Source organism: Oncorhynchus mykiss, chromosome 24, assembly GCF_013265735.2.
Source record: "Oncorhynchus mykiss isolate Arlee chromosome 24, USDA_OmykA_1.1, whole genome shotgun sequence".
Taxonomy (NCBI): domain Eukaryota; kingdom Metazoa; phylum Chordata; class Actinopteri; order Salmoniformes; family Salmonidae; genus Oncorhynchus; species Oncorhynchus mykiss.
Window position 1 is genome coordinate 10,439,187 of NC_048588.1, and position 27,851 is coordinate 10,467,037.

At 43.4% G+C, this 27,851-nt stretch overlaps 1 protein-coding gene across 2 annotated transcripts; it reads right to left on the reverse strand.

Moving 5' to 3' along the window:
* Window positions 1–81: 81 nt before the first annotated feature.
* On the reverse strand, window positions 82–27,613 carry LOC110503714 (serine/threonine-protein kinase PAK 4). 2 transcript variants are annotated; one of them, XM_021582190.2, is made up of 10 exons: window positions 27,306–27,613; window positions 8,395–8,616; window positions 7,656–7,879; window positions 7,114–7,546; window positions 6,525–6,974; window positions 6,106–6,239; window positions 5,190–5,316; window positions 3,198–3,323; window positions 2,971–3,105; window positions 82–2,876 (listed from the first exon to the last, which is right to left on the reverse strand). In XM_021582190.2, the coding sequence occupies exons 2-10, from the start codon at window positions 8,593–8,595 to the stop codon at window positions 2,721–2,723; spliced, it is 1,986 nt and encodes a 661-aa protein (XP_021437865.1). In that variant the 5' UTR covers window positions 8,596–8,616; window positions 27,306–27,613; the 3' UTR covers window positions 82–2,720. The 2 variants fall into 2 exon arrangements, with proteins under 2 accessions (XP_021437865.1, XP_021437866.1); XM_021582191.2 differs by lacking the exon at window positions 27,306–27,613 and adding an exon at window positions 12,828–13,197.
* Window positions 27,614–27,851: the final 238 nt, after the last annotated feature.

Consider the following 27,851-nt stretch of genomic DNA (forward strand, 5'->3'; position numbering starts at 1 on the left):
CATTACAGTATATGATATAAAACACAAAATACCAGTGTGCCATCAGTTCACGGTAATGATTAGTTAAGCGATTTAGAAATATACAGTATGCAAAGATGGATTTAATGGGTATCAAAACAGGATTTGTTTAGAAAATCTGCACAATTACAGTTACAAAACTTTGTGAGCAATGAAAAGTGATCAGTTCAGAATATTGTTGAAAAAGCAGACAGTGAATTACTAACTTTGATTGTCATTCTTTCAGCCCATCTTTTCACTCAGTTTTGCAAAACTAAACTGGAAGAACAATATACACATGGAACACAGACGGATCATATCTTACTCAGGCTTACCAATCATCATGTCACTTTTAACAGACATCCACTTGTCTTTTGGAAATATGGAATATTGACAGAATGTTAAAACTGTACAGTAACCTCAGACGCATCTAATTAACAACAGTACTTCACAATGTAGTGTTAGTGTCTACTTATGGAGTCTGTTCCGATATCCTCACTGAAACTCACAACAGACATATTGGCTACTCTTTGCTGTGCACTAAGGCCTCGTGGTCTTTGGATGCTCTCTATGGTGAATGTACATATGCGACTTCGTCTTACTACTCTAGAATTGGAGGGGAAAGCTCAGAGAAAAATGAGGACTAACGATGAATAGAGCCCTATAAAACCTGTTAGATTTTTTTGCCCAAGTTCTGTTTTTCCAGGTTTCCCTCCGTTTTTTCATGTGTTCGCTCTCAACAACAAAAAGATCACACGTTTTAAATAGAAAAAGCATTTGATGTTCTAAGTCCACCACAATGCTTAAACCATATCAGGAGATCACTTTCGAGGTCTGTGAAAAATCAAAGACATTTATATTTTTGGCTGTAGTTTGCACCAGCCAAGAGACTTGTTTGGTTATCTGTGTTTCTGTAACGTGTGATTGCAGTATGCTGAACAATTTAAAAAACATTTTTTAGAAAGCCTTCCCATCTACCAGAAGACGGTGATTATTAGCATCATTGCTAACGGCTACACGAAGTGGTAGACAAACGTGCACTCAGATAGGGGCATTACCATGCCTTTTGTTTCTGAAAGTGGAAGGAAAATACAAATCACGGATGCAATTTGTTTATGTCTTATGATAATCTTGGCTAAATAATACATTTTCAAATACATTTAGTTGATTTCCTACCAAAGTACAATAAATGTTGTAATATTCTTGAATTCGTGATTCCACCCACAGACTTTCGTAGGGCCTTGCATGAAGTGTGTGTGGGTGATTGTGGTGAGTGTTTACTATTTCAGTTTGCATCTGTGGGTCTGTTTTCTGCCATACAGTTCCTGTCATTGCTACATTATGGACAATAATTCAGTTATAGCAGCTGTTGCACACTTCATTTAGCCAAGCACGAATTTTCACCTTGTGTGTCCGTTTCCTGTTCTAATAAGCCCTTAAAGCTGAGATCCTTATCCAAAATGGTGAAACAGTCACGTCCATTTGCGATATTAATCCCCCCCCCCCCCAATGCTGCGCAACGCTCCTCAGCGCTCCTCAGCTCCGCAACAAAAAAATAATGGTGGTGGGGCAGCCGGTGTGACTGTTTCCCCCTACTGCAGATTCCATCTTTAAACACAGAGCCAGTTTGTGGCTCAGCACTACATTCACATAGTCCAGAACCATTGTCCAGACTGGCCAGGTTGGGCGTTTAAGAAATGAATCATTAGGAAAAATGACAAAAAGAATGTACTTTCTGTATATACAGGTGTGTATGTGTGTGGGGGGGCTTTCATAAGGGTGGTCCTTCCGTTGACCTAGTGGTCACTACTATAAACTAACAGCTGAAGTCTACAGCAGCAGATCGAGGGGTTACAGGGAGCACAAACTACATGGCTAAATTCCTAAAGTACAAATTAGCCTTTAGAAAGAAACAGCTGAAACTCTGCCTTGATGTTCACTTTATATTCTATTAAACACAGGTATATTAAAATAAACTAATTATCTTGTAATAAAAAATAATTTAAAAAAACCTATATGATATATTGGAATCAACCAGGCGTGCAGCTTCTATCTCAGAACAGTGCTTCAAATCTCACTGTAACCCCCCCAAAAATAATCACAGAATAGAGAAAACAAAGCGGATATATCTATGTTCATCATACTTACCAGAAAAATAAAGAAAATAATCTAAAACACAACTCCAGTGTCTACCTTTGCTTAGTGTTTGTAACAGGAACCAAGTGTTTACTTTCATTAAAAAAATACTTCAATGCATCATGTGGTAAGAGAAAAGCATAGTCCTCCTTCAGTAGTCTTTTCTGATGTCCTGTCTATTGGAATAGAGTTGAGTCTGGGCCATGTCGTGAGGAAGGCCTGTAGTGTGGAAGCATGGTTCAGACCATTCAGCTAGGATGCTAACAGTGTTTTTTTGTGAGTCACCCCAGCAGGCAGCACTTTCCAAGCCTCATTCTACACCAAACCGCTCAAGCTATACATCCTTGTAGTGTCAAAATCTTTTCTCCCATAGGAAAGGGGACAGAGATCCTTTTCATTTCAAAAGGTTCTTTAAAAAAAAAAGAAAAGAAGCTTGACCAGTAAAAATGCTAATATGAGCTGGGCAGTGTTTCTCTGCCCCCCCCAACCTCCTCGCTCCAGAACAGTGTGAGTCCGAGGTGTGAGCTTGGGGAGTTGAGGGTCCATGTGACACTACTCCTTAGTGGGGGAGAGGTCTCCGCTCGCTCTCATCTCATGCGGTTCTGCCTCATGAGAGGCACAATGCAGGAGGGCGGGCCAGCCTTGCTCAGGAAGGGGTGCTTGAGTAGCTCATTGGCTGAGGCCCTCTGGGTGGGGTCTCGCACCAACAATTTGTCCAGGAAGCCCTTGAGAAGAGGAGAAACCTGGGAAAAATAACAAAGGATGACTATCAATTTCAAAAATGTTGAATAACAGGGCCTTGTGTGAGAGAGGCGCTCTTTCTAGTGTGCCTAGTACCTTGTGTAAGTTCTTGAGTTTGGGTGGTAGGTTGTCACGGATCATCTTCATAGCTTTGAGGGGGGGCTCATTGAAATAGGGGGGCTCTCCGTCCACCATCTCGATCACCATCACCCCCAAGGACCAGATGTCCACCTACGAAGGTAGAATATTGTATACACACAGTGATCAGCGATAGTTTCGAATTATAATGCATGCACACAGACAACTAACTGGACATTCATTACCTCAGGCCCATAGGGCAGTCGTGAGATGAGCTCTGGGGCCATCCAGTAGGGTGTGCCCACCAGGGACTTGCGCCGCTGCACCTCTTTCGACACCTGGGCGCAGAAGCCAAAGTCTGACAGCTTCACCTGGGCGGGGCAATAGAGGAAAGGGTCAGAGCTTTTAATTAATTATTTACGGGGGAAAAAACACAGGCATTCTAAAAATACTGCCATCTTTACAAATGACTAAATGAAAGACTTTTCAGCTGACATGGACGTTATGTGTTATAGATTGACAGGCTGAACTCTTAGCGTACCACAAACAATCCTCTATCTAGCAATGTGCTGCTTTACAGTATTACACATCACAGTAGAACACCTCCCACAGTTCTCTGAGAAAACCTTTGCAATGCCTGGGTGGATGAATATCCTGTCTGCCAATGGTGACCTCTGAAGAACAGGGCTCACTGACTAAAGCATGCTTTGAATTGGTAAGGGGAAATGTGAATACACACAAACGCACGCACGCAAGCACACACACACACACTCTTCTGCCGAGAATCAGCTGAGGGTAACTGACTACACTTCCCCTTGGGTCAACCACAATAAGAGCTAAGCACAGCCCTTAGCATGCCAACCATGACAGCTACAAGTGACTTCAGGTTGACACTTGGGCTCAATAAAAGATAAACGAAACTGTTGTATCATCTACAAACTGTTGTCGGGTAAAGTAAGAACTAAATTAACAGCGTGAGCTTCAAGCCCTCCATTACCTCTCATACTGTATATTACAATACTTTGGGAACAAACATGACTGCAACAAGTTCCTCTTTCCCATATCTTCATTTTCACAGCTGGTTTCATATCGTTCCGATATGTAAACGAGATAGCCTGTTATGACTGGGCGGTATGGGGAGGGTTGTCACAATACCAGTAATCCCAATACTCGGAAGTAATATCATGGCAAAGAAACAAAACAGCAGCCATTCTGATGGACACACAGAGCCTTCTTTTGTCACTCAGTCACATGAGTTATTTTCCAAAGCTAGGCCTCTATCACACAATACTTTATATCATACAGCAGCTTTTTCAAGGACCATAGAGGTCAGTCTATTCCGCATTCTCTTTTTTGCTATGGGACAATTATAATATCTTTGTGTATGAAGCAGGGTTGGGGTGAGTGATGTGTACATACTCCAGTCTTATAATTGTCTATGAGGGAGGTGGTGATGTTTCTTTTTGACCCCAACCCTACAACAACAAAACCATGACTGAAACTTACAATCGGATCTCAGATCAATTGTCTGGGGCCAAGTTAACCTCCCTTTCATGTAAGAAAGTCATGACCATCATGTTTGACCAATTCCATTTTTATGTAGAAGGACAGAGAAGCTCAGAATACTTTTTGAAAGGACATTCTACTCCAAAATTAATTGAAAACAATTTCTATCTCCATAAATGGGCCCAATAACATATTGGTAAGAATGTTAATTATTTAAACATATTGGACCACGTCCATATAACCTATGCATGGTCTATATTATCAGATGTGCTATTAGCAATAAGCATTATCACCTGTAGCCCAACTGATGAAGCATAGTGGCTATAAAATGTACGTAGGCTGAAGCATTGGGTTTGTCCTTTGCATTCACCCTATTGGACACAACATCCTGATTTATAATAATAATAATTAATAACAATATATATCAATTAAAATTCACCATTACAGTGTCATGGCCCTTGTAAGATGACTATGCCCATTTAAGTGGTCTGTTGCACAGCTGCCCATGAACCATGCTTGAAACTAAGCGTAAAAGTAGAGAAATAAAAGTGGGAGCAATGTAAAGAATGTCAGTTCAGTGCACACAGCTTAACAGAGAAAATTTAATATTTGAGAAGAAACTTATTTTGGAATATATTTAACAGAACAGACATGGCCCGGCCCACCCCCCATATATGAAGGAAATCCAATGCAGTCACAGAGCTTTAACCTCTGAAGGCAGGTGTACGTACTCTGCCGTCGTGGGTGAGCAAGATGGAGTCACTCTTGATGTCCCTGTGGATGACGCCCTGGGTGTGCAGCACTGACAGAGCCTTCAGCACAGACAGGCACACTGTGGCTATCTGCTCCTCATTCATCCTGGACACACACACACACACAGGTCATTAGCACTCAGAGCTGACAGAGAAATAACATCTCACACCACAGGTTGCATTGCAGTGACATGAGAGTGTAGCCATGCGACACTACCACCTAGTGGTGAAACAAATAACTAAACAAAAAACTTTAGTGGTTATTTTTACTTAACTAGGCAAGCCAGTTAAGAACAAATTATTATTTACAATGACGGCCTACACTGGCCAAACCCGGACGACGCTGGGCCAATTGTGCGCCGTCCTATGGGACTCCCAGTCACAGCAGTTGTGATATGGCCGGTTGTGATGCAGTGCATTAGACCGCTGCGCCACTCGGGAGCCCTTACCATTGCTTGTACTGTAAAAACAGCTACGATATGAGCAGTTGAACACTATATGACTAGTATGAAACACAGACATCTTAATTCTAATCACCATAGCCCAGGGCTGCCCATGGCCCTTCCTGGAGATCTACCTAGGTAGGTTCAGTCCAAATCTATTTAACACACCTGATTCTGCTCACCAAGACCTTAACTAGCTGAGTCACGTATGTTAGGGTTGGACTGAAAACCTACAGGACGGTATAGTTCCAGGAAAAGGGTGGGCAGCCCTACCTAGTCCTGCTGGTCAGTTGTCAGAGCAGCAGATCAACGGTCATTGCTATCCGGGACCCTTGGTACGTCCAACTCTGATATCACCTCATTGAAGTTAAAATGTAAAATAGTTAGGATGTAGGCTATGGAAATCCCAAGGATGCCAGATGGCACTAAACCTCAGATCAACAGACACACACCTGGTGTGTGTGACAATGTCAGTCAGAGCCCCTCCCTCCAGGAACTCCATGACGACCCAGAGTTCATCTCCCACCAGGTAGCTGTTGTACATCTCCACCACGTTGTCATGGTGATAGTCCCGCATGATCACCACCTGAAGAGCACAGGAACCAGCGTTACTAAGGAGACCGTGGGTGATTACATGGCACATGACATCACTCATTACACCACTGCAAAGATATGCATGAGCCGCACCCTCCATGCAGGACAAATCTTTCAAACATTAGCAAAACTCTGTAATAGCCACTATAAAAAATTATGGATCACACAACTAATAGCTTACAAATCCATTATACTGTATTCCCTGAACATCAAAAATCTTAAAGACCTTCATCTCAATTGCATTCTGTTCAAGTCAATACAGGCCCTAAAACCCCACCTCATTGAATAGCAGCTCCCGGCGCTGCTGCTTGCGCAGGTCCATCTTCTTGACAGCCACCAATTTGCCAGTGCTCTTGATGGTGGCAATGCACACAATGCCGGTGGAGCCCTCTCCGATCTTGATGTAGTGGTCCAGGTAGGTGCGCGGGTCACCCGGATCCACCACCATCTGCAGCGCGGCGCGGAACTGCTCATGGGACACCCGCTGGGGCTCCCTCTGGGGCGAGAGGGCCTGCTGTGGTGGTAGGGCAGGGGCCGGGATGCGGGGAACGGGAGCCTTCTGCTGCTGGTGGCTGTGGGGGGGCTCAGGACCCAGGACAGGGTGGGAGGAGTGGTGGGGGTCTCCTCGTAGCTGGCCCTTCTGCGGTGCTTTTCCCCCGTCTCGGCTGGAGGCACTAGAAGGACCGTTGTGTGGCGGTGCTTCGTGTGGTCTGGCTGGCTTCAGCTCCTAGAAGGGAGAGGAAATGACACTGTATGATCAACACTTATGTCAGAGGTCTGTTAAAGACATGCGATAGAACATTAGCGGCACGCACTGGTTTCCATATCTCCCAATGTCTGGTGTTCTCCTAGCAGCCTGTCAGTACCTGGCTGGTGGGGCTCCTTCCTCCTTCACTGTCAGCGCGGGGGTAGGTGTTGAACGGCCTGCTGGTCTGTTGTGCTGTCTTTATCACCCCCTCTGTGACAGGCAGGTTAGGCATACGGATGTTGGGCCCCGAGAGAGGCCTCTTATCACGGGGCGACTGGGGGCTGCCGTCCCTGCCCGTGTAGCTGGACTTAGGCCTCTGGTCGCTGGGCCCGTCCCTGCGGACTACTTGGTCGTGGTGGTCCCGTGGGTCCGTGTCTCTGGGCTTTGGCGGGGGAGGGGGTGGGCCAGGACGCTCCCTCTCTCGGTGCCTGCTGCTTGGTTCCTGGCCCCGGGGCTGCTGCTGTGGCCTGCCGTCCTCTCGCTGAGAGCGGGGTACCCGCTGGGGCTGCCGGGGGTCTCCACTAGCTAACTGGTCCGGCCTGGGCTGCTCCCTAGTGCAACAGAGAAAAGGTAAACAGGTTGCATCTCTCTGGAGTGGTGGAAACATTTCTTCAGAGCCATTTTACAGCCGAGATCTGGCCCCTACTGACGACACTGTACCTGTCTCTGATGTCTCCATAGTGATCTGGGTGGTGGTGTGGCCGGTGGGCCAGGTCCCCGTTCTCATGGCCTCCTCCCCCCGAAGATCCGGAGTCTCTGCGGGGCTGGATAGGGGGGCTACCTCGCCTCAGGGAGTTGGAGCGGGTCACCGACATGGTATCAAACTCATCCAGCAGCCATGTCAGCGAGCCGTCCACAGCGATCTTACTACCCCGCACTATGGTCTACAGGAGGGAGAGGCAGAGACACCAAATGAGTTAATATCAGACCACAAGAGAGACTTCCTGGACTGTCACAGCTTCATTCTAAAAACGGATATGATGACTGGCAGATTCTATTTTCAGTGATGTCTTTTGCCTTCACTGCGTTTATTGTTCAGGAAAGAAGACAATCATGTTTACTGTTTAGGTTCTGTGGATTCAGACTTTGATCCAAATCTGAAGAACAGTAAGCTGAGACCGCTACAGTTCTGTGCTCTTTCCCATGGCCTACATACACACTGAAGGCAACAAAGACGAAACGTCTGTGTACGCTATCCCTGATCAAGTGAAAATAACTTTAAAAAACATTGAAAATGAAGTAAGAGTCATGTGACATCTTCGAGTGCATGGCCCATCACAGCTTTTTACCCTGGCATTCTCTCAAATTACAACTCAACAGAGAATGCAACAGTGAAAATATCACTTCCTGTTTGTGACACGCCCCTTTCCTCCCACATCCCATTTTGATGACCCCTGACCTTGCGGGGCTCCACCGTGGTGATGACGGTGACGTCGATGAAGGGCTTGGGCCTCTTGGCTGTGTCCTCGATCAGAGACTGCCATTGCCGCGGCAGCCCCACAAACTTCTGTTCCTGCTCGTCAAAGTCTGTGTGCACGCGGTGCTCGAAGTTGGAGGGCGCCGAGATCTGGACGCGGGGCTTCTTCTTCTTAGTGAACATGGCGGCAGCTGGGCATCAGACCTGGAACACAGAGAGGAGAACAGGAGTGTATTCATTAGTGCACAGCGTGGAAAACTGTAACAAAACATTTTGCATGGATAAAACACGTTTCTTATTTGACAATTGCAGGTTGCTCCCTTCCCGCTACAGTCTGTTTGCTTCCGTTTGTTTCCAAAAGAATACACACCAGGAATGACTTTGGAACAGCGTTAAACACATCAGCAGTTCATGATGATAACAAATGATAATACCAAGGAAGTCCTGTTCCTTTTCAATAGAGCTGAGAAGCTAACGCATCAAAACTTGATCTGTCATGTGGCCACAGACACACTTCAGACTATAGAGCTGAAAACCTTTTCATATAGACTGACAAAATCCCACAGTGAATATCCTTTGGCAAATGCACAGAGAGACACAAACGTGTATGTAACCATGACAGGTTGACAGAAGTATAATTTATAGGGACATCTCCCATAAAGACAAGTAGCAGCCACTTTCTTCAGAGCCAAAACATTTATTAGTCAGGTAAGTATTACTCAGAGGTGAGCCAAGGCCCCCAGAAAAATGACTTCCCCTTTCCTTCACAAGCACATTTTCCCTCTAGCTTATTTCTCTACGCTCAAACATTCTGGATTCCTTCTCTTGCTTTAGATAGAGAGGCAGCTCTCCCTGAATCCAAACACTGGGCTGCCTGCCTGCGATATGCTGCAAGTTCGTGCCCACGGTCCTAGACCCACCCAAGCTGCAGGGAAGGGGTGCTTGGTGAGGGGCTGAGGGATACCGCCTGACTGGCCCATAAAGCAGAACTCACTCTGAGTGTTTGAAGTGTAATGGGATCATCCACCCATCTGCACAAACCTGTACAAAGGGTCAGAGATGAGGTCAACATGGGCCTTCCATTAACTATTTAAAAGCCACCATTGATGGTCAGAGTTGAACGACCAAGTCAGCCTGATGACTAAACCAAATGTAAGAAATAAGGCAGCTGCTACTAAGGAAGTCGGTTGCTAGATGATTTATTTGCTTCGAAAAACTGCTAGAGGGGCTGCTAGAGGCAGCTGCTAGATGATTTATTTGCTTTGAAAAACTGCTAGAGGGGCCTCCCGTGTGACGCAGCAATCTAAGGTACTGTATCGCAGATCCGGGTTCGATCCCAGGCTGTAGCACAACCGGCTGAGATCGGGGGTCCCATAGAGCGGAGCACAATTGGCCCAGCGTTGTCCGGGTTAGGGGAGGGTTTGGCCCAGCGTTGTCCGGGTTAGGGGAGGGTTTGGCCGGGGGGGGCTTTACTTGGCTCTTCGCGCTCCTACGAGTCCTTGTGGTGGGCTGACTTCTGTTGTCAGTTGAACGGTGTTTCCACCAACACATTTGTGCGGCAGGCTTCAGAGTTAAGCGATAGGGTGTTAAGGAGCGCGGTTTGGCCAGTAATGTTTCGGCGGACGCATGACTCGACCTTCGCCTGCCGAACCCATTGGAGAGTTGCAGCGATGAAAAAATTAAAATAAAAAGGTTAGATGAGTTTACGAAAACTGACTGAATGGGAAACATACTGAGCAGCAACCACAGAGCCCCACATAATTGAATCTTGCTGACAGACTTGTAAAGTGGTTTGCTGAAGCATTCGGTTGCTCCTCTGAAACCCTGCCTTAGTGGAGCCAAGCAACGAAGGGGGAAATAGTTCAACACAGCCAAGGGAAAATGATTATTCAATGTCAGAAGTTGGTTTTTTTTGGCCATCAGCAACTGCTGAGATGACAAAAACACGTCCAAACTGATATTCAATAACTCGGGAGTCAGAGAGACTGACAGAATTGAGTTGCATTATGATTTGCTTGACAACTTGGGTGTCATGAAAACAGCATTAACATGGCATAGGCTTAGGATAAGTGACTGAATGAAAGCGGAAAGCACCACAAACCACATGGTGGATTTCAGGCTACAGGCAGTGCACCGGTGAGACAGGTTTGAACAGGTGAGGCCCAGCTGAGAGTGACGCAGCAGCAGGTGAAGTAGCACCTCCCCCAGAACACAGACCTCTCTCTTCCGTGCTGTACACTTCCCCCTTACGAAGCAGGTAGCAGGGGAAGAGAGAGACAAGTGTCCATGCTCTCAAGACTAGACAGACGGTTTCAGGTACAGAAAATAAGATGCCCCTGTGAGACCAACAGATGCACACATTTTCAACTATAACTGTGCCGATTTTATCATCTCCATTTTCTTCTTCCCTTCTGTCAGTAAAGCGGTCATAAAGCCTAGCTTATATAACTACCATTCATTGATCATTTCCCTCTGTGTATGAAGAGAGCAGAGCTGCAACCACCCACGCAGTGAAGGGAAAAAAGGTGACGTTCACGACACACTATCCCGTTTATGGAGTCTCTCACATTAGCATACTATTACGCACCGGTGAGCAGTAAGAAAAGCACTTCAGGGGGAGCGTAGACCCAGATGGGTCATGGCCAAAGAGCTACTGTCTGTCCAAGCACAAGGGGTGGTCCACCAGACTCAGCCATGGGTGTCAACTCTGTGCTGTAGCAACGCAAAACACCTCATTTGAGCTCTGTGATGGGTTAATGTGGGGCTCTCAGTCAAAGTAGTTAACATCAAAACAATTGTGCTCAGGGCAGGCCCCTCTGGAGGAGGATAAACCGTAAGGCATGACTGACGAGGCGGCCATTCAAAAGGTAAGACCCTCATCATTCAGACTGCACGGTCACCACACAGTCAATTGCCTTATTCTGCTAACTCAAATGGTTTTCCTCTGTCCCATTTAGGCATACCTCGCATACCATTTTACAAGGACTACACTCGAAGGTTAAATAAAGGACATGTAAACATCTCAAAACCCAAAATAGATTTAGGTGATGACTTATTTCCAGGAAGGCTTTTTAAAGAGATACTGTATGAGTCATTGCTAATCACTATTCCAAATGCACGCATGTCAAATATAGTAAGAGTACACACCTATATTGTATAGTACAACACATGCATGCCTTTGACATGAAACTGAATCATGTCAACTATATTCATTGCATGTCTATCTGCAATGTTCAGTGTTCCCTTCTGAATTCAATGTTCCCTTCTGAATGCAAATGCAGTAGGTTGTGTCATCTCGGACACTATGCCGGGTTCAGAGGTGACACAAAATTAGGTCACATCTTCAGGGATTTGTCTCGCCTTGTCCTGCATCCCTCTGCCTGTAGCAATCATCATTGTCAATTTATCATGATGTAGCTTAGCCTAGACGTTTGTGGGCGTGCTCCACTGTCGCACCCTTTCATTTGAAGTTTAGCCTACTGCCCAGTGATGAGTCAGAAATGCTAACTAACATAATTCTACCCTCTAACTGAGATTCCCTGATTTAGGAAGTGCAGTGCAAACAGTGTGACCTTGGAGCCTACCCCGATTCCAGCCAGAGTGCTTCTTATCAGGTCTTGCCTATGTTGTTTACCAAGTCTGGTGTTGGGGTGTAATTTGCAGCAAAACAAAACGAGGATAGGTCTATGAGCAATTACAGTAAATGTAGGAATTAAGATAAAGAGTCCCATCCACAAGCACGTGGGCTACAAGCAGTAACGATACTGACAGTGTCAGATCCAACTAAATAACTACTACACCATTGGTTTCATTACCTTGTTATGCTTTCTTTAGTGTCAAACATGTACTTAGGCTATAGCTTGTAAAAACACTACCAAAAGAGAAAACGTGTCGTTACTCTGAAAAGTATCGTTACTTTAGGGTGTAGCCTACCTCCCTCAATTTCATGAGTGTAATCCCGTTGTTTCTTATCACTTTGACAGTTGTTTACATGTGAAACAGCACTAGGGAAGTAGTCTCATGGTCGTATAGCAAAATAAAACAAAAACAGATATGTGCAGGTTTAAGAACCAAAACGTCCGATGGGAGAAAATAAGTACCAGAATTCCACATGCTGGTGGTAAAGATTGTGTAGATGAATGTGTAGTGAGAAAACACTGCGTTTATTACTCATTTGATGGCTGTACAGAGTATTTGTTGGATTTGACCGCTATAATAAAAACGTGTTTCAAATTGATTTGAGGCTAATCTTAAGAGTGAGTTTTGACCTCAGAATACAAATTTACATTTTGCAGTCTAGATATGCTTCTCGACCGTGAGAAGTTTATTAGGCTAAATTATATTCGATATTTTGACGTAAGAATGACTATGAAAACAATGATTAACGACAGTAAAACTGCCTTTGATTTACTCACCAGAATGTCTATCCAACGCGATACAATCCACCTGATACCATTTCACGATCACGCATGAGAACAAACAAGGAAAAAAATAACCCACGCAGCCTCGCTCTGTAAGAAGACTCTCCAAAGTGAGATCAATAAGTTATTTCCGCAGCGTTTCAAATAGGTAAAGAGCTGCTTTTAGTGCACACGCCGTATTTACCCAAAATGTACGTTATGATAAAACGACTTATGAATAACTTCTCAAGTAGAACTGTAAACCTCTAAAATCAATGTTGTAGCATTCCGATAGTTTCACTAACGCGGGCCAGTATCGTGACATCACCGGGAAACAGGGGTAAAATGAGAGTCACGTCTGACTCATTCAAATCCCGGAACGCCCACTGCCTGCGGTGTCTGTTCAATTATCACTCTTTTTACTAGTCATTATGATTGTTAAGTAATCTATTATATGACACGATCGAGCTGAAAGCTTGACCTAGGCACATCAGGGGGAAACAGGAATGTTCAACTACTGGTAAATACTAATGTACTCGCATATTTATTATAGCACTGTCTTATCAATACTTTAACGGCATCTTGTGAAATACCCTGAGTGACTGCTAATTTGAACAGGATTGTCAGCGGATGAACACAAGCAACCAGTGAAGAGAAAAGCCTCGGAACAAAAACACGCACTGTAGCTTCCTCCATCAAAACGGTTCATAGTGTAAGCAAATGTTGTCAAATAATTATGATGAAGCAAATGTCAAAAAGATTTGTGAAGATCCCATGACTGCCATCATAATAACTTGCTACTAATGTGCTGGGGAACACTTGAACTAATATATATAAAATATTATTGGTCACATACACATATACAAAAGTATGTGGACACCCCATTCAAATGAGTGGATTCGGCTATTTCAGCCACACCCATTGCTGACAGGTGTATAAAAATCGAGCACACAGCCATGCAATCTCCATAGACAAACATTGACAGTAGAATGTCCTTTCTGAAGATCTTAATAACTTTCAACTTGAAACAGTCATAGGACGCCACCTTTCCAACAAGTCAGTTAATCAAATTCTCTGGCGTGATGAATCACGCTTCACCATCTGGCAGATTGATGCCAGGAGAACGCTGCCTGCCCGAGTGCATAGTGCCAACTGTAAAGTTTGGCGGAGGAGGAATAATGTTCTGGTGCTGTTTTTCATGGTTCGGGCTAGGTCCCTGAGTTCCAGTGAAGGGAAATCATAACGCAGTTTGGAACTCTGTAGTGAAGCCACTCATTTGATGGGGTGTCCACATACTTTTGTATATAGAGTGTATTCGGAAAGTATTCAGACCCCTTGACTTGACATTTTGTTACATTACAGACTTGTGCTAAAAATGTATGAACGTTTTTTCCCCTCAGTCTTCACACAATACCCCATAATGACAAAGCAAAAACACATTTAGAGATTATGGCAAATTTTTAAATAGAAAAACAGAAATACCTTACTTAAATAAGTATTCAGACCCTTTGCTATGAGACTCGAAATTGAGCTCAGGTGCATCCTGTTTCCATTGATCATCCTTGAAGTGTTTCTACAGCTTGATTGGAGTCCACCTGTGGTAAATTCAATTGAGTGGACATGATTTGGAAAGGCACACACCTGCCCATATAAAAAGGTCCCACAGTTGACAGTGCATGTCAGAGCAAAAAGCATGCCATCGAGTGAATTGTCCGTAGAGCTCCAAGACAGGATTGTGCCGAGGCACAGATCTGGGGAAGGGTACAAAAAAAATGTCTACAGCATTGATGGTCCCCAAGAACAGTGGCCTCCACTCTTTAATGGAAGAAGTTTGGTACCACTAAGACTCTTCCTAGAGCTGGCCCCCCTGGCCCAAAACTGAGCAATCAAGGGAGAAGGGCCTTGGTCAAGAAGGTGACCAAGAACCCGATGGTCACTCTGACAGAACTCCAGAGTTCCTCTGTGGAAATGAGAACCCTCCAGGAGGACAACCATCTCTGCTGCACTCCACCAATCAGGCCTGTATGGGAGAGTGGCCAGACAGAAGCCACATGACAGCCCACTTGGAGTTTACCAAAAGGCACCAAGATTGAACTCTTTGCCTGAATGTCAAGCGTCACATCTGGAGGAAACCTGGCACTATCCATACGGTGAAGCATGGTGGCAGCGTCATGCTGTGGGGATATTTTTCAGCGGCAGGGACCGGGAGACTAGTCAGGATCGAGGGAAAGATGAACAGAGCAAAGTACAGAGAAATCCTTGATGAAAACCTGCTCCAGGACCTTGGGCTGGGGCGAAGGTTCACCTTCCAACAGAAGAACGACCCTACGCACACAGCCAAGACAACGCAGGAGTGGCTTCGGGACAAGTCTCAATGTCCATGAGTGGCCCAGCCAGAGCCCGGACTTGAACCTGATCGAACATCTCTGGAGAGTCCTGAAAATACCTGTGCAGCAACACTACCCACCTAACCTGACAGAGCTTGAGAGGATCTGCAGAGAAAAATGGGAGAAACTCCCCAAATACAGGTGTGCCATGCTTGTAGCATCATACCCAAGAAGACTGGAGGCTGTACTAGCTGCCAAAGGTGCTTCAACAAAGTACCGTGTAAAAGGTCTGAATGCTTACGTAAAATGTGATCAGTTATATATTTTTACTAAATTTGCAAAATAATTTTGCTTGGTCATTGTGGGGTATTGTGTGTAGATTGATGAAGAAAACAATTGAATCAATTTTAGAATAAGGCTGTAACATAAATTGTGGAAAAAGTCAAGGGGTCTGAATATATGATCTAATTTGCATAAAGTAACGTTTTCTAATTTCATAAATTGTTTCAAATTATTAAACTCTTCAGTTTTGCGTAAAGCATGAAGATCTGTTAATAATATGACCACCCTACCTTAAATTGGGTTAAATTACTGTAATTATGTATTCCGTACGGCTTCATTTGCAAATTGAGTTCCTAATTTGTATAACTCCACTCTGGGTGAATGGTTTCCTGTTTGCTATTCATTGACTACTGCTCAGCGTTCAACACCATAGTACCCTCAAAGCTCATCACTAAGCTAAGAATCCTGGGACTAAACACCTCCCTCTGCAACTGGATCCTGGACCTCCCGACGGGCCACCCCCAGGTTGTGAGGGTAGGTAGCAACACATCTGCCACGCTGATCCTCAACACTGGAGCTCCCCAGGGGTGCGTGCTCAGTCCACTCCCTTTTCACCCACGACTGCATGGCCAGGCACGACTCCAACACCATCATTAAGTTTGCTGACGACAACACTGGTAGGCCTGATCACAGACAACAACGAGACAGCCTATAGGGAGGTGGTCAGAGACCTGGCCGGGTGGTGCCAGAATAACAACCTATCCCTCAACGTAACCAAGACTAAGGAGATGATTGTGGACTACAGGAAAAGGAGGGCCGAGCACGCCTACATTCTCATCGACGGGGCTGTAATGGAGCAGGCTGAGAGCTTCAAATTCCTTGGTGTCCACAACAACAAACTAGAATGGTCCAAACACACCAAGACAGTCGTGAAGAGGGCACGACAAAGCCTATTCCCCCTCAGGAAACTAAAAAGAGTTGGCATGGGTCCTGAGATCCTCAAAAGGTTCTACAGCTGCAACATCACTGCCTGGTACGGCAATTGCTCGGCCTCTGACCGCAAGGCACTACAGAGGGTAGTACGTACGGCCCAGTACATCACTGGGGCTAAGCTGCCTGCTATCCAGGACCTCTACACCAGGGGGTGTCAGAGGAAGGCCCTACAAATTGTCAAAGACCCCAGCCACCCCAGTCATAGACTGCTCTCTCTACTACTGCATGGCAAGCGGTACCTGAGTGCCAAGTCTAGGACAAAAAGGCTTCTCAACAGTTTTTACCCCCAAGCCATAAGACTCCTGAAATGGTAATCAAATGGCTACCTGGACTATTTGCAAACCCTCTTTTTACACTGCTGCTACTCTCTGTTTATCATGTATGCATTGTCACTAACTTTATATTCATGTACATACTACCTCAATTGGGCCGACCAATCAGTGCTCCCGCACATTGGCTAATCGGGCTATCTGCAGTGTCCCGCAACCCACCAACCCCTCTTTTACGCTACTGCTACTCTCTGTTCATCATATATGCATAGTCACTTTAACCATATCTACATGTACATACTACCTCAATCAGCCTGACTAACCGGTGTCTGTATGTAGCCTCGCTACTGTATATAGCCTGTCTTTTTTACTGTTGTTTTATTTCTTTACTTACCTATTGTTCACCTAATACCTTTTTTGCACTATTGGTTAGAGCCTGTAAGTAAGCAGTCTACACCTGTTGTATTCGGCGCATGTGACAAATAAACTTTAATTTGATTTGAATATTTAACTTGTGTTCTACAGCAACCCTGAAAATGTCAGAACAATATGACCACCATCTTAAGATATGGGACTAAATGTGTTGAAATTAAGAATTCAGACAGGTGATTTGGTGCCATTTTGACATGGGATTACCATTTACCTGTCCGTGACCTTTGACTTTTTCTGATCATGTGAAAATAAGATCTCAGCAATGGTAAATCCTAACCTCATACACTAAAGTGTTCTGTGTTCCTGATAAACTGCTCTATAACATGGAATACAAAGTTTAACACCAGAAAAACATTATCATTTTGAAGGGTCAGTCGTCTACATTGGATGTACAATTTAATTATTTTATCTGCAGTTATTCTTCTATCTATTCTGTTACCAATAACATTTACATGTTAAAAGTATATTCTGATTACAATTATTATGTCTCCTCTTAACTAAATGCAATCTATTAGATTCCAAAATGTATGTAGGTATATCTAGCTGTCCGATAACACATTCTGCACTTTGTAAAAACCCAGAGTGCATTGAGTGAATGTTGGAAATGTGCAACTGGGTCCTGGACTTCCTGACGGGCCGCCCCCAGGTGGTGAGGGTAGGTAACCTCTTCAACCCGCTGATCCTCAACACTGGGGCCCCGCAAGGGTGCGTTCTCAGCCCTCTCCTGTACACCCATGACTGCGTGGCCATGCACGCCTCGAACTCAATCATCAAGTTTGCAGACAACACTTCAGGGGTCGGCTTGATTACCAACAACGACGAGCCGGCCTATAGGGAGGAGGTGAGGGCCCTCGGAGTGTTGTGTCAGGAAAATAACCTCACACTCAATGTCAACAAAACTAAGGAGATGATCGTGGACTTCATGAAACAGCAGAGGGAGCAGCCCCCTATCCACATCGACGGGACAGTAGTGGAGAAGGTGGACATTTAAGTTCCTCGTCGTACACATCACGGACAAACTGAAATGGTCCACCCACACAGATAGCATGATGAAGAAGGCGCAGCAGCGCCTCCTCAACCTCAGGAGGCTGAAGAAATTCAGCTTGTCACCAAAAACAATCAAACTTTTACAGGTGCACAATCGAGAGCATCCTGTCAGGCTGTATCATCGCCTGGTACGGCAACTGCTCCGCCCACAACTGTAAGGCTCTCCAGAGGGTAGTGAGTAGAGGTCGACTGATTAATCGGAACGGCCGAATCGGAAGGGCCGATTTCAAGTTTTTAATAATCGGTAAATTATTTATTTATTTATTTTTTTTACACACCTTTATTTAACTAGGCAAGTCAGTTAAGAACACATTCTTATTTTCAATGACGGCCTAGGAACGGTGGGTTAACGGACTTGTTCAGGGGCAGAACGATATTTTTACCTTGTCAGCTCGGGGATTTGTTTTTGCAACCTTCCGGTAACTAGTCCAACGCTCTAACCACCTGCCTTACATTGCACTCCACGAGGAGCCTGCGTGGCAGGCTGACTACCTGTTACGTGAGGGCAGCAAGAAGCCAAGATAAGTTTAATGCTAGCTAGTAACTTATCTTATAAAAACAATCAATCATAATCACTAGTTAACTACACATGGTTGATGATATTACTAGTTTATCTAGTGTGTCCTGCGTTGCATATAATCGATGCGGTGCCTGTTAATTTCTCATTGAATCACAGCGTACTTCGACAAACAGGTGATGATTTAACAAACAGGCATTTGCGAAAAAAGCACTGTCGTTGCACCAATGTGTACCTAACCATAAACATCAATGCCTTTCTTTAAAATCAATACACAAGTATATATTTTTAAACCTGCATATTTAGTTAATATTGCCTGCTAACATGAATTTCTTATAACTAGGGAAATTGTGTCACTTCTCTTGCGTTCCGTGCAAGCAGTCAGGGTATATGCAGCAGTTTGGGCCGCCTGGCTCGTTGCGAACTGTGTGAAATCAATTTTTTCCTAACAAAGGCCGTAATTAATTTGCCAGAATTGTACATAATTATGACATAACATTGAAGGTTGTGCAATGGAACAGCAATATTTAGACTTATGGATGACATCCGTTAGAAAAAATACGGAACGGTAAATGTATCACTAACCACTTTAAACAATGCCACTTTATATAATGTTTACATACACTACATCTTACATTACTCATCTCATATGTATATACTGTATTCTATACCATCTACTGCATCTTGCCTATGCCGTTCGGCCATCGCGCATTCATATATTTTTATGTACATATTCTTATTCATTCCTTTACACTTGTGTGTGTGTATAAGGTAGTTGTTGTGAAATTGCTAGGTTAGATTACTTGTTAGATATTACTGCATGGTCGCAACTAGAAGCACAAGCATTTCGCTACACTTACATTAACATCTGCTAACCATGTGTATGTGACATAAAATTTGATTTGATTTAATATATTGTTGTCTCTACCATCTTGCCCTTTGTGCTGTTGTCTGTGCCCAATAATGTTTGTACCATGTTTTGTTGCTACCATGCTGTGTTGTCATGTGTTGCTGCCTTGCTATGTTGTCTTAAGTCTCTTTATGCTGTGTTGTCGTGATGTGTGTTTTGTCCTATATTTTATTTTTAATCCCTGCAGGAGGCCATTTGGTAGACTGTCATTGTAAATAAGAATTTGTTATTAACTGACTTGCCTAGTTAAATAAACAAATGGCAAGGGGTAGTGTGGATATAAAGAGAACAGTTCTCTATATGGGAAAAACAACAATGCAATGTGAATGGGGCTTGACATGTCCGATACTAACCAATCCAGAAGCTGGGTTCAAACAAAGCCCTTGCTGCCTTAGCCAATCACTGCAGACTTCCAGGTCTGGCTGAGGAATGTGCAAAGGTCAATGATAAAGGAGGGAATGTGAGCTTCCACTGGGATACGGGTCAGTCGGTTCAAAGTGCTTTGATAGCCAACACTACATTTGAAATAATCTGTCCGTCTGGACTTTGACAGTCAGAGAGAAGGGTCTCCCTAAAATTCTCAAATACAAGCCGTCACATGTCAAGAAAAAGAGAGAACTATGAGATTAATTTCCTAAGCTTCCAGCTTGCAACTCAATAGTCGTAATAATTGTTCTCTTTAGTTGAGCCTAAAGCACACTGCAGAGGTTGACAAGCCAGGCTTTCATTGCATAACGACTCGGGTGCTATTCAAACATCTCGTCAAACTACGCTAATAGGCATGTTTGACATATCAAGCTATGCTGATTCAGTTTAGGAACAAAACAATGACATTTCAAATGAGGAGAGTTCGTGTTAACGAAATCGGTCAATCAAGTTAAAGGTAGAGTCAGCGATTCATGAACTAAACAACAGTATCGGGCACAACAACTAAGAGCAACAAGAGTGAGGCTAAACTCCTCTGCTGTTTTTGTCCAGCTGCGGCCACATTGTAGCTTAGTGAAGCGGACCTATGCACATGCTCAGCTACTCTGCATAATCTCGCATTGCATTCATTTACAATATCTGCAATTCATCTTGCAGCTTGTGGTCACGTCACACCGCTGATCGCCACATGTGATCGTAACAAAACTGCCCCTTCCACCCAGTCTGTCTGCAGTTGATGCCGAGCCATCCTTAAAAACAAACCCAAAAAGTTGACTCATACAATGTCATGACAAACTTGCCAGGTGACAAGGAAGAGGAAGTAATGAATTATGCAACTGCTATGAGAGTTGTGTTGCGAGAGATATGTCACAGTAGGTAATTGTGCTGCTGGGCCCAGGAACTAGTTGGCTTGACTAGAGCAGGGGTGGGGAATCTCCAGTCCTCGGAGTCCTGATTTGTGTCACTTTTGTCCCAGCTAACACACCTAATAATAATCACGACCTTCAGTTTAGAATGCAATTACTTTAAATCAACTGTGTTTGCTACAGATGGGGAAAAAGTGTGACACCACTCCGGCCCCTCGAGGACAGGAGATATCCATCCCTACTTTAACCCTCCATCTCTTCAGTGCAAACAGCAAACCACACAAAGCCCAGCAGCACATGGAGGGCTGCACCTCAACGTATTAGGTCCACATCAAAAGGGACCTGGGAGAAATCACAGCAAACAGTAGAGATGAAAAAATAAACCAAACTCTTCAACCAACAGCCTCCAATTTCAAAGAAGCTCCGTTTGGGGGGGGGGTGAACATAGATGTATGAATCTTACACACTGTAATTGGCAAAGTAATGTTGCCGTGCTTAGCCCTGTAATTAGCCTGTGGTATGTTACCATCATCAAAACAATTATGAAGTCATACTGTCAAGCACTTGTATGATCACATGTAAATATTGAGGTAAAATTGGGTCCCCTAGGCTAATATCTAGCTTGTGCAGAGCAGCTTGGAAAGTTTGGTGTGAAATAGAAAAATAAATGGATGACATTAGTATCAAAATGGCAGTCAACGCTGTCTTTGCTCAGTCTGCACAATCAGTGTCGTTTTTTTTCATGCCTACAGCGGCAGGGCCTATTCACCGGCAGGAACAAAAACACTGCCTCATTCACTTAGAATATTCCAGGTTTATGCGACAGGTAGCCTAGTGGTTAGAGAGTTGGGCCAGTAACCCAAAAATTTGCTGGATCTAATCCCCGAGCTGACAAGGTAAAAATCTGTAATTCTGCCCCTGAACAAGGCAGTTAACCCACTGTTCCTAGGCTGTCATTGTAAATAAGAATTTGTTCTGACTTGCCTAGTTAAATAAAGGTTAAATCAAATAAATATGCCTGCATAATGCAACAGCACCTTTTTCTTGTTTTGCAACCACAATTCATTATTATATTCTCTCATTGTGCAACAGTTAAAGCAGAGGGGAAATGTGGCCAGCCCATTACCCACAATCCCCCACCAAGCTGTGTACACAAGAACTTTCTATTACCAGGCAAGCAGGTCCTAGCTTGATTGTGGACCTCTCTGATTGAAACGATTACACATTGCAAACATGGAAAACAATTCACTGTACTGTGTGTAGCCTACAGTCTACTACACTGAGCCTATATTACAGTCAGCATGACCTACACAGACAGGGCTTTGTTTAAGAGACATAGATGACAAGAGATTCCCAATGCCATCACTCTTACCCACACAGTGACATAGTCTTATCTGAAAACAATGCCAGCCAGCTGCAATCGCTGCTTAAAGGAAATATGAAACTGAAATGCAGAGTATGATAATGTGAAGCCAGGGCTGAAGAGATGACCAGTCCACACATTCAGGACTACAGCATAATATCCTCTGATCACTCTCCCCCTCAGTGAGACTGAGTTGCTCAGAAGAGAGTGAGGTAGGACTCAGAAAGCGAGACAGGAATGTGCGAGCAAGAGAGAGAGAAGCGCAACTGATGAGAAAGTGAGTCCATTAGATTCTGTGTCTTATAAAATTATAATCAGAGAGAGAAAGTGAGTTAAAGACTCAACGAGGACTCAACTCTGTCTAGTTGAAAGTTGGAGTGAGGGACCTCCCTGGGTCAGATGAAAACATTTTAATAGCCAAATAGTGAGGCATGGTGTGAAAATACAGTAGTAGCTGTGCTAAAGCCCTTCAAATGAAAAGTTGACTCCACTTTTCCCCTGGGGCGGAGGGGAGAGAGAGGGCTCCTAAAAAATGATAGTACATGTAGGCCTACAGGGTGTGGAATAGTAGTGGGAGGAAAAAAAGCAAAGCACATCATTAGAGGCTAGCCTACATTACTTTGGTAGCTGAAATTAGAAGATTTCACACATAATGGCCCTGAACATCTGTACATACACTGGAAGTCTGGTTTTAGGACTAGTCTAGGTACTACATGTTGTGTGGATGAGTTAAACCTGAGCTTGTTCATAAGTGGTCTACGAACATGACCAATGAATGCACGTAGGCCGTTCTCTATAAAATCAGCACTAGAGGCTACTTGATGCCTTCCATTTCTCTTTCCGAATCCTCTACTGGAAACGATTTATACAGCTGTGTTTTTCTCCCCTATGGAGGCAACCTTCGGGCTCAGATCAAAAGAACGACAACATGCCGTCCGTGATCATGTGGACCCAGTGTGGCCTCTGATCTAGGGTCTCTCAACTACAACGTCACACTGCCGCCCCACTCCACTCTCTGTTCTCTACTAAAAAGGGGATTTATGCAGGCAGGAAAAAAAGGAAAATGAGAGATGGAGTTAATTGAAGCCTCCTGTTAGAAAGAGTTACAATTGTAAGCCTAACTATCGGTGAAATTAATGGTCTATACATAACCACCCCCCAAAAATACATCTGAGAACACAGAGAAGTAATAAAATGTATTTTCTACTAACTACCAGCGAAAGCATAGGCCAGGCGTCCTTTGTGCTCAATTAGAGGTTGACTGATTAATCGGCATGGCCGATGTCAAGTTTTCACAACAATCGGTAATCTGTATTTTTGGACGCCAATTATAGACAATTACGGTCGATTACATTGCATTCCACGGAGGAAACTGCGTGGCAGGCTGACCACCTTGTTACGTTGTGCAGCAAGGAGCCAAGGTAAGTTGCTAGCTAGCATTAAAAACTTATCTTATAAAAAACAATCAATCAATCACCACATAATCACTAGTTAACTACACATGGTTGATGATATTACTAGTTTAACTAGCTTGTCCTGCATTGCATTTAATCAATACGGTGCCTGTTAATTTATCATCGAATCACAACCTACTTCGCAAAACAGGTGATGATTTAACAAAACCACAATCGTTGCACAAATGTACCTAACCATAAACATCAATGCCTTTCTTAAAATCAATACACAGAAGTATATATTTTTAAACCTGCATATTTAGTTAAAAGAAATCCAGGTTAGCAGGCAATATTAACTAGGGAAATTGTGCCACTGCTCTTGCGTTCATTGCATGCAGAGTCAGGGTATATGCAACAGTTTAGGCCGCCTGGCTTGTTGCGAACAAATTTGCCAGAATTATGACATAATATTGAAGGTTGTGCAATGTAACAGCAATATTTAGACTTAGGGTTGCCACCCATTCAATAAAAAAAACGGAACAGTTCCGTATTTCACTGAATGAATAAACGTTTTCAAAATGATAGTTTCCGGATTTGACCATATTAATGACCAAAGGCTTGTTCATTATATTATAATTAAGTCTATGATTTGATAGAGCAGTCTGACTGAACTGTGGTAGGCAGCAGCAGGCTCGTAGGCATTCATTCAAACTTTACTGCGTTTGCCAGCAGCTCTTAGCAATGCTTGAAGCACAGCACTGTTTATGACTTCAAGCCGGTCAACTCCCGAGATTAGGCTGGCAATACTATAGTGCCTATAAGAACACCCAATAGTCAAGGTATATGAAATACATATGGTATAGAGAGAAATAGTCGATGCGTCATAATTCCTATATTAACTACAACCTAAAACTTAACTGGGAAAATTGAAGAACTGGGAATATTGAACCACCAGCTCTCATATGTTCTGAGCAAGGAACTTAAACGTTAGCTTTTTACATGGCACATATTGCACTTTTACATTCTTCTCCAACACTGTGTGTTTGCATTACTTAAACAAAAGTGAGCATGTTTCATTATTTATTTGAGACTAAATAGATGATGTATTATATTAAGTTAAAATAAGTGTTCATTCAGTATTGTTGCAATTGTTATTATTACACACACATATATAAAAATGTAATAGTCGGCCGATTAATTGTCATTGGCTTTTTTTGGTCCTCCAATAATCGGTATCGGTGTAGAAAAATCATAATCGGTCAGACAACTCTAGTCTCAATGTGATTTAAAGAATTAGTTTCTTATTTTATTTGCTTCCATTCCAAAACTCTCCGAATTCATGGGGAAAAAAATGTGCCTATGCCACACAAAAATGCTTATCAGAAATGTGTTGGTTCTGATAAATAGCCACATATCACAGTGGTTTTTGGGTAAACAAACTAAAAACACTGTTTCTGGGCAGCATGTAGATAGATCCCTGTCAATCTCCTAACACAAAACTGGGACGAGCTTAATAACTTGACACAGACTAGGTGGGGGAACACATTAGTCATGACTATTCCAAAACTCCTTACAGCTTATCACTGCGTCTGTTGATCTCTAACATCCATCCCTAACAAACAGATTGTGTGGTGGTACAGAGCTGTTGGGGTGACTGGGTGTAGTGTAGGTCTTTGTTTGGGTAGAGTGCAAGGGTTCCGTCTGTGACCCTCAGCAGTACTCAGACATGCCAGGAATGTGTGGAGTGCCCGACACTGATCACACAACCCTGCTTACTTGCACCCTGTCACACCAGCACTAAACATTTATCAGCTGCCAAGTCCCCAAAAGTAAGGATGGAACGAGAGAGAGGTTGTCTACACTTGACACTTACATGTAACTTCTGCTATCAGAATATGAAGATCGCATTGAAATGTCGCTTTGGGGTGTGATGGGTGTTCAGATCCGGCTGACCATCTCAGGTGGTCAGGGATGCATTGTGTGCGGATTTCTCCTCAGTCTAGACGCAATCCGGCTACCGAAAGCGCATACAGTGGGCAGAATCATCAGCACTCTTCCCACAAGTATTTAAAAAAAAATAATGTTTTGGACCAAGAGACACCTTCTCACTATAACTTTGGAGGAAATACATTCCTAGCGTGTGAGGAACATGTTTGCTGGCCTCAAATGCTAGCCAGCTCACTAATACTTCAAATAAATACTTTGTTTGGCTACAGTTACACTAACCCGTTTGCAATCCCTTTAGTGTTATTTGCTAGTTTGCTGGCTAGCTACAGAGATTAGCTGGCTAGTTAGCTAGAGTAGTTGGCTAATGCCATCAGCTGTTGTGTTATCATATGTTGCCTATTCCACCATTTGTGGAATTCATACTGACATCTGTATATAGCACAGGAAAAAGGAATAAGGACACACTGTGGACACGGTAGACATATTTAAATGTAGCAGCATGACACGTTCAGAATTCCATGATCAGAACTCTGATCAGAATACAAAAGCTTCATGAACTGTCGAGAGAGAGAGAGTTCAGGATTAGAGTTGTACAGGGCTAGAGTTCAGGATTTCATAGATTAGATAAATAATAATAATTTGGTGGGTGCTTACATTTGTAGTATTTTACACAAGTACAAATGTGTAGTGTGTGAGAATTGGACATTTGTTTTTGCATATCCCACTGAGACACAGTTGGAGAGTGGGGTCACGGCCAGGGATCAGTCATTATTGATAGCCACCCCAGAGCAATTAGGGTTAAGTACCTTACTCAAAAGGCATAGAGATTTTTCACCTAGTCGGCTCGGGGATTCAAACCAGCGAACGGTTTTACCTGCTGCCTGGTTCTGATTACAAGAAAGATTAAATAAGGCCATAATACAAGGCCTGAATTCTTCAGTAGAGCAGATAGCTAGATTAGACTGCAGCTAACATCAAAGGTCTCTGGATAGAACCTCAATCTTGATTTTCCAAACAAAGTAATTGCTGCTCCTAGTCCAACTTTGTGTTATTGACTGTACTTTAGTTTATCCCACGTGTAACTGTGTTTTTTTTTGTCGTACTGCTTTGCTTTATCTTGGCCAGGTCGCAGTTGTAAATTAAAACTTGTTCTCAACTGGCCTACCTGGTTAAATAAAGGTCAAATAAATAAACTACACTACAGCACAGCAGACTACACACATCACTTAGCTCCCCTAGGGCGTTTGAATAGAAGGAGCAAGCTAGCAAAATCATTGTTTCTCAGCACAACAGCTACTTTGAGGTACACGGTTTCTACCTATAGCAGTGGATTACTAGCATACCTTAACCAATGTAATGTTTGTTAGTTTACCAGTTGGATTGGTCAACTCAATAACTAAGCTAGTTTAGAGGTTCTTATTGGCCGATAACGTTAGCTAGTTGCTATATTTTTACAATGAAAGAGTAGACTAACGTTAGCTCGTGACTCATTTCACTGAGTTTCAAGACCCATTATGAATGACTTTATATTGCATAAAGTTACTCTTATTCTAGAAAAGTTCGTTTTTGGTTCATTAGCCAAGCAAACAAACTAGCAGCTAGCTAGTATTAATGGTAGCAAGTTGCTAACGTAGCTAGCTAAACTTAGTTTAGATAACTAACGTCAAGTCAGTAGGCATAGCTGAATGAATGAAAGACAAATGATCCGTGTCATAATTACCTTAAGTGTCCTTCGTGCACCGCTAAAATGGATAACGTGGATAAATAGTTTATTGATTCGCTTAATAAAATAAGCTGCCCAAAACTCTGTAATATTAGCCGAAGTCTCACTTTCCCGTCGTCATACTGAGGCTGCTGGTGGTAACACTACATCCGGGGAGCTGCTCCGTAGCAACCAATACTACCATGCTTGATTGATTCACTGAATTATTGTATTGTTTCATTGAAATGACATCAGGAACTATTAACCTTGCCAAAATCACAGTTGGTTTAACACCGAAAGAAGGGTAATGACTAGGGAGTTCAGCATGGTTGCCCCAAAGCCATTCATTTATACAGTGCCAGTCAAAAGTTTGGACACACCTACTCATTCAAGGGGTTTTCTTTATTTTACTATTTTCTACATTGTAAAATAATAGTGAAGACCTCAAAACTATAAAATAACACCTATGGAATTATGTAGTAACCAAAAAAGTGTTTTAAACAAATCAAAATATATTTTATATTTGAGATTCTTCAAAGTGGCCACCCTTTGCATTGATGACTC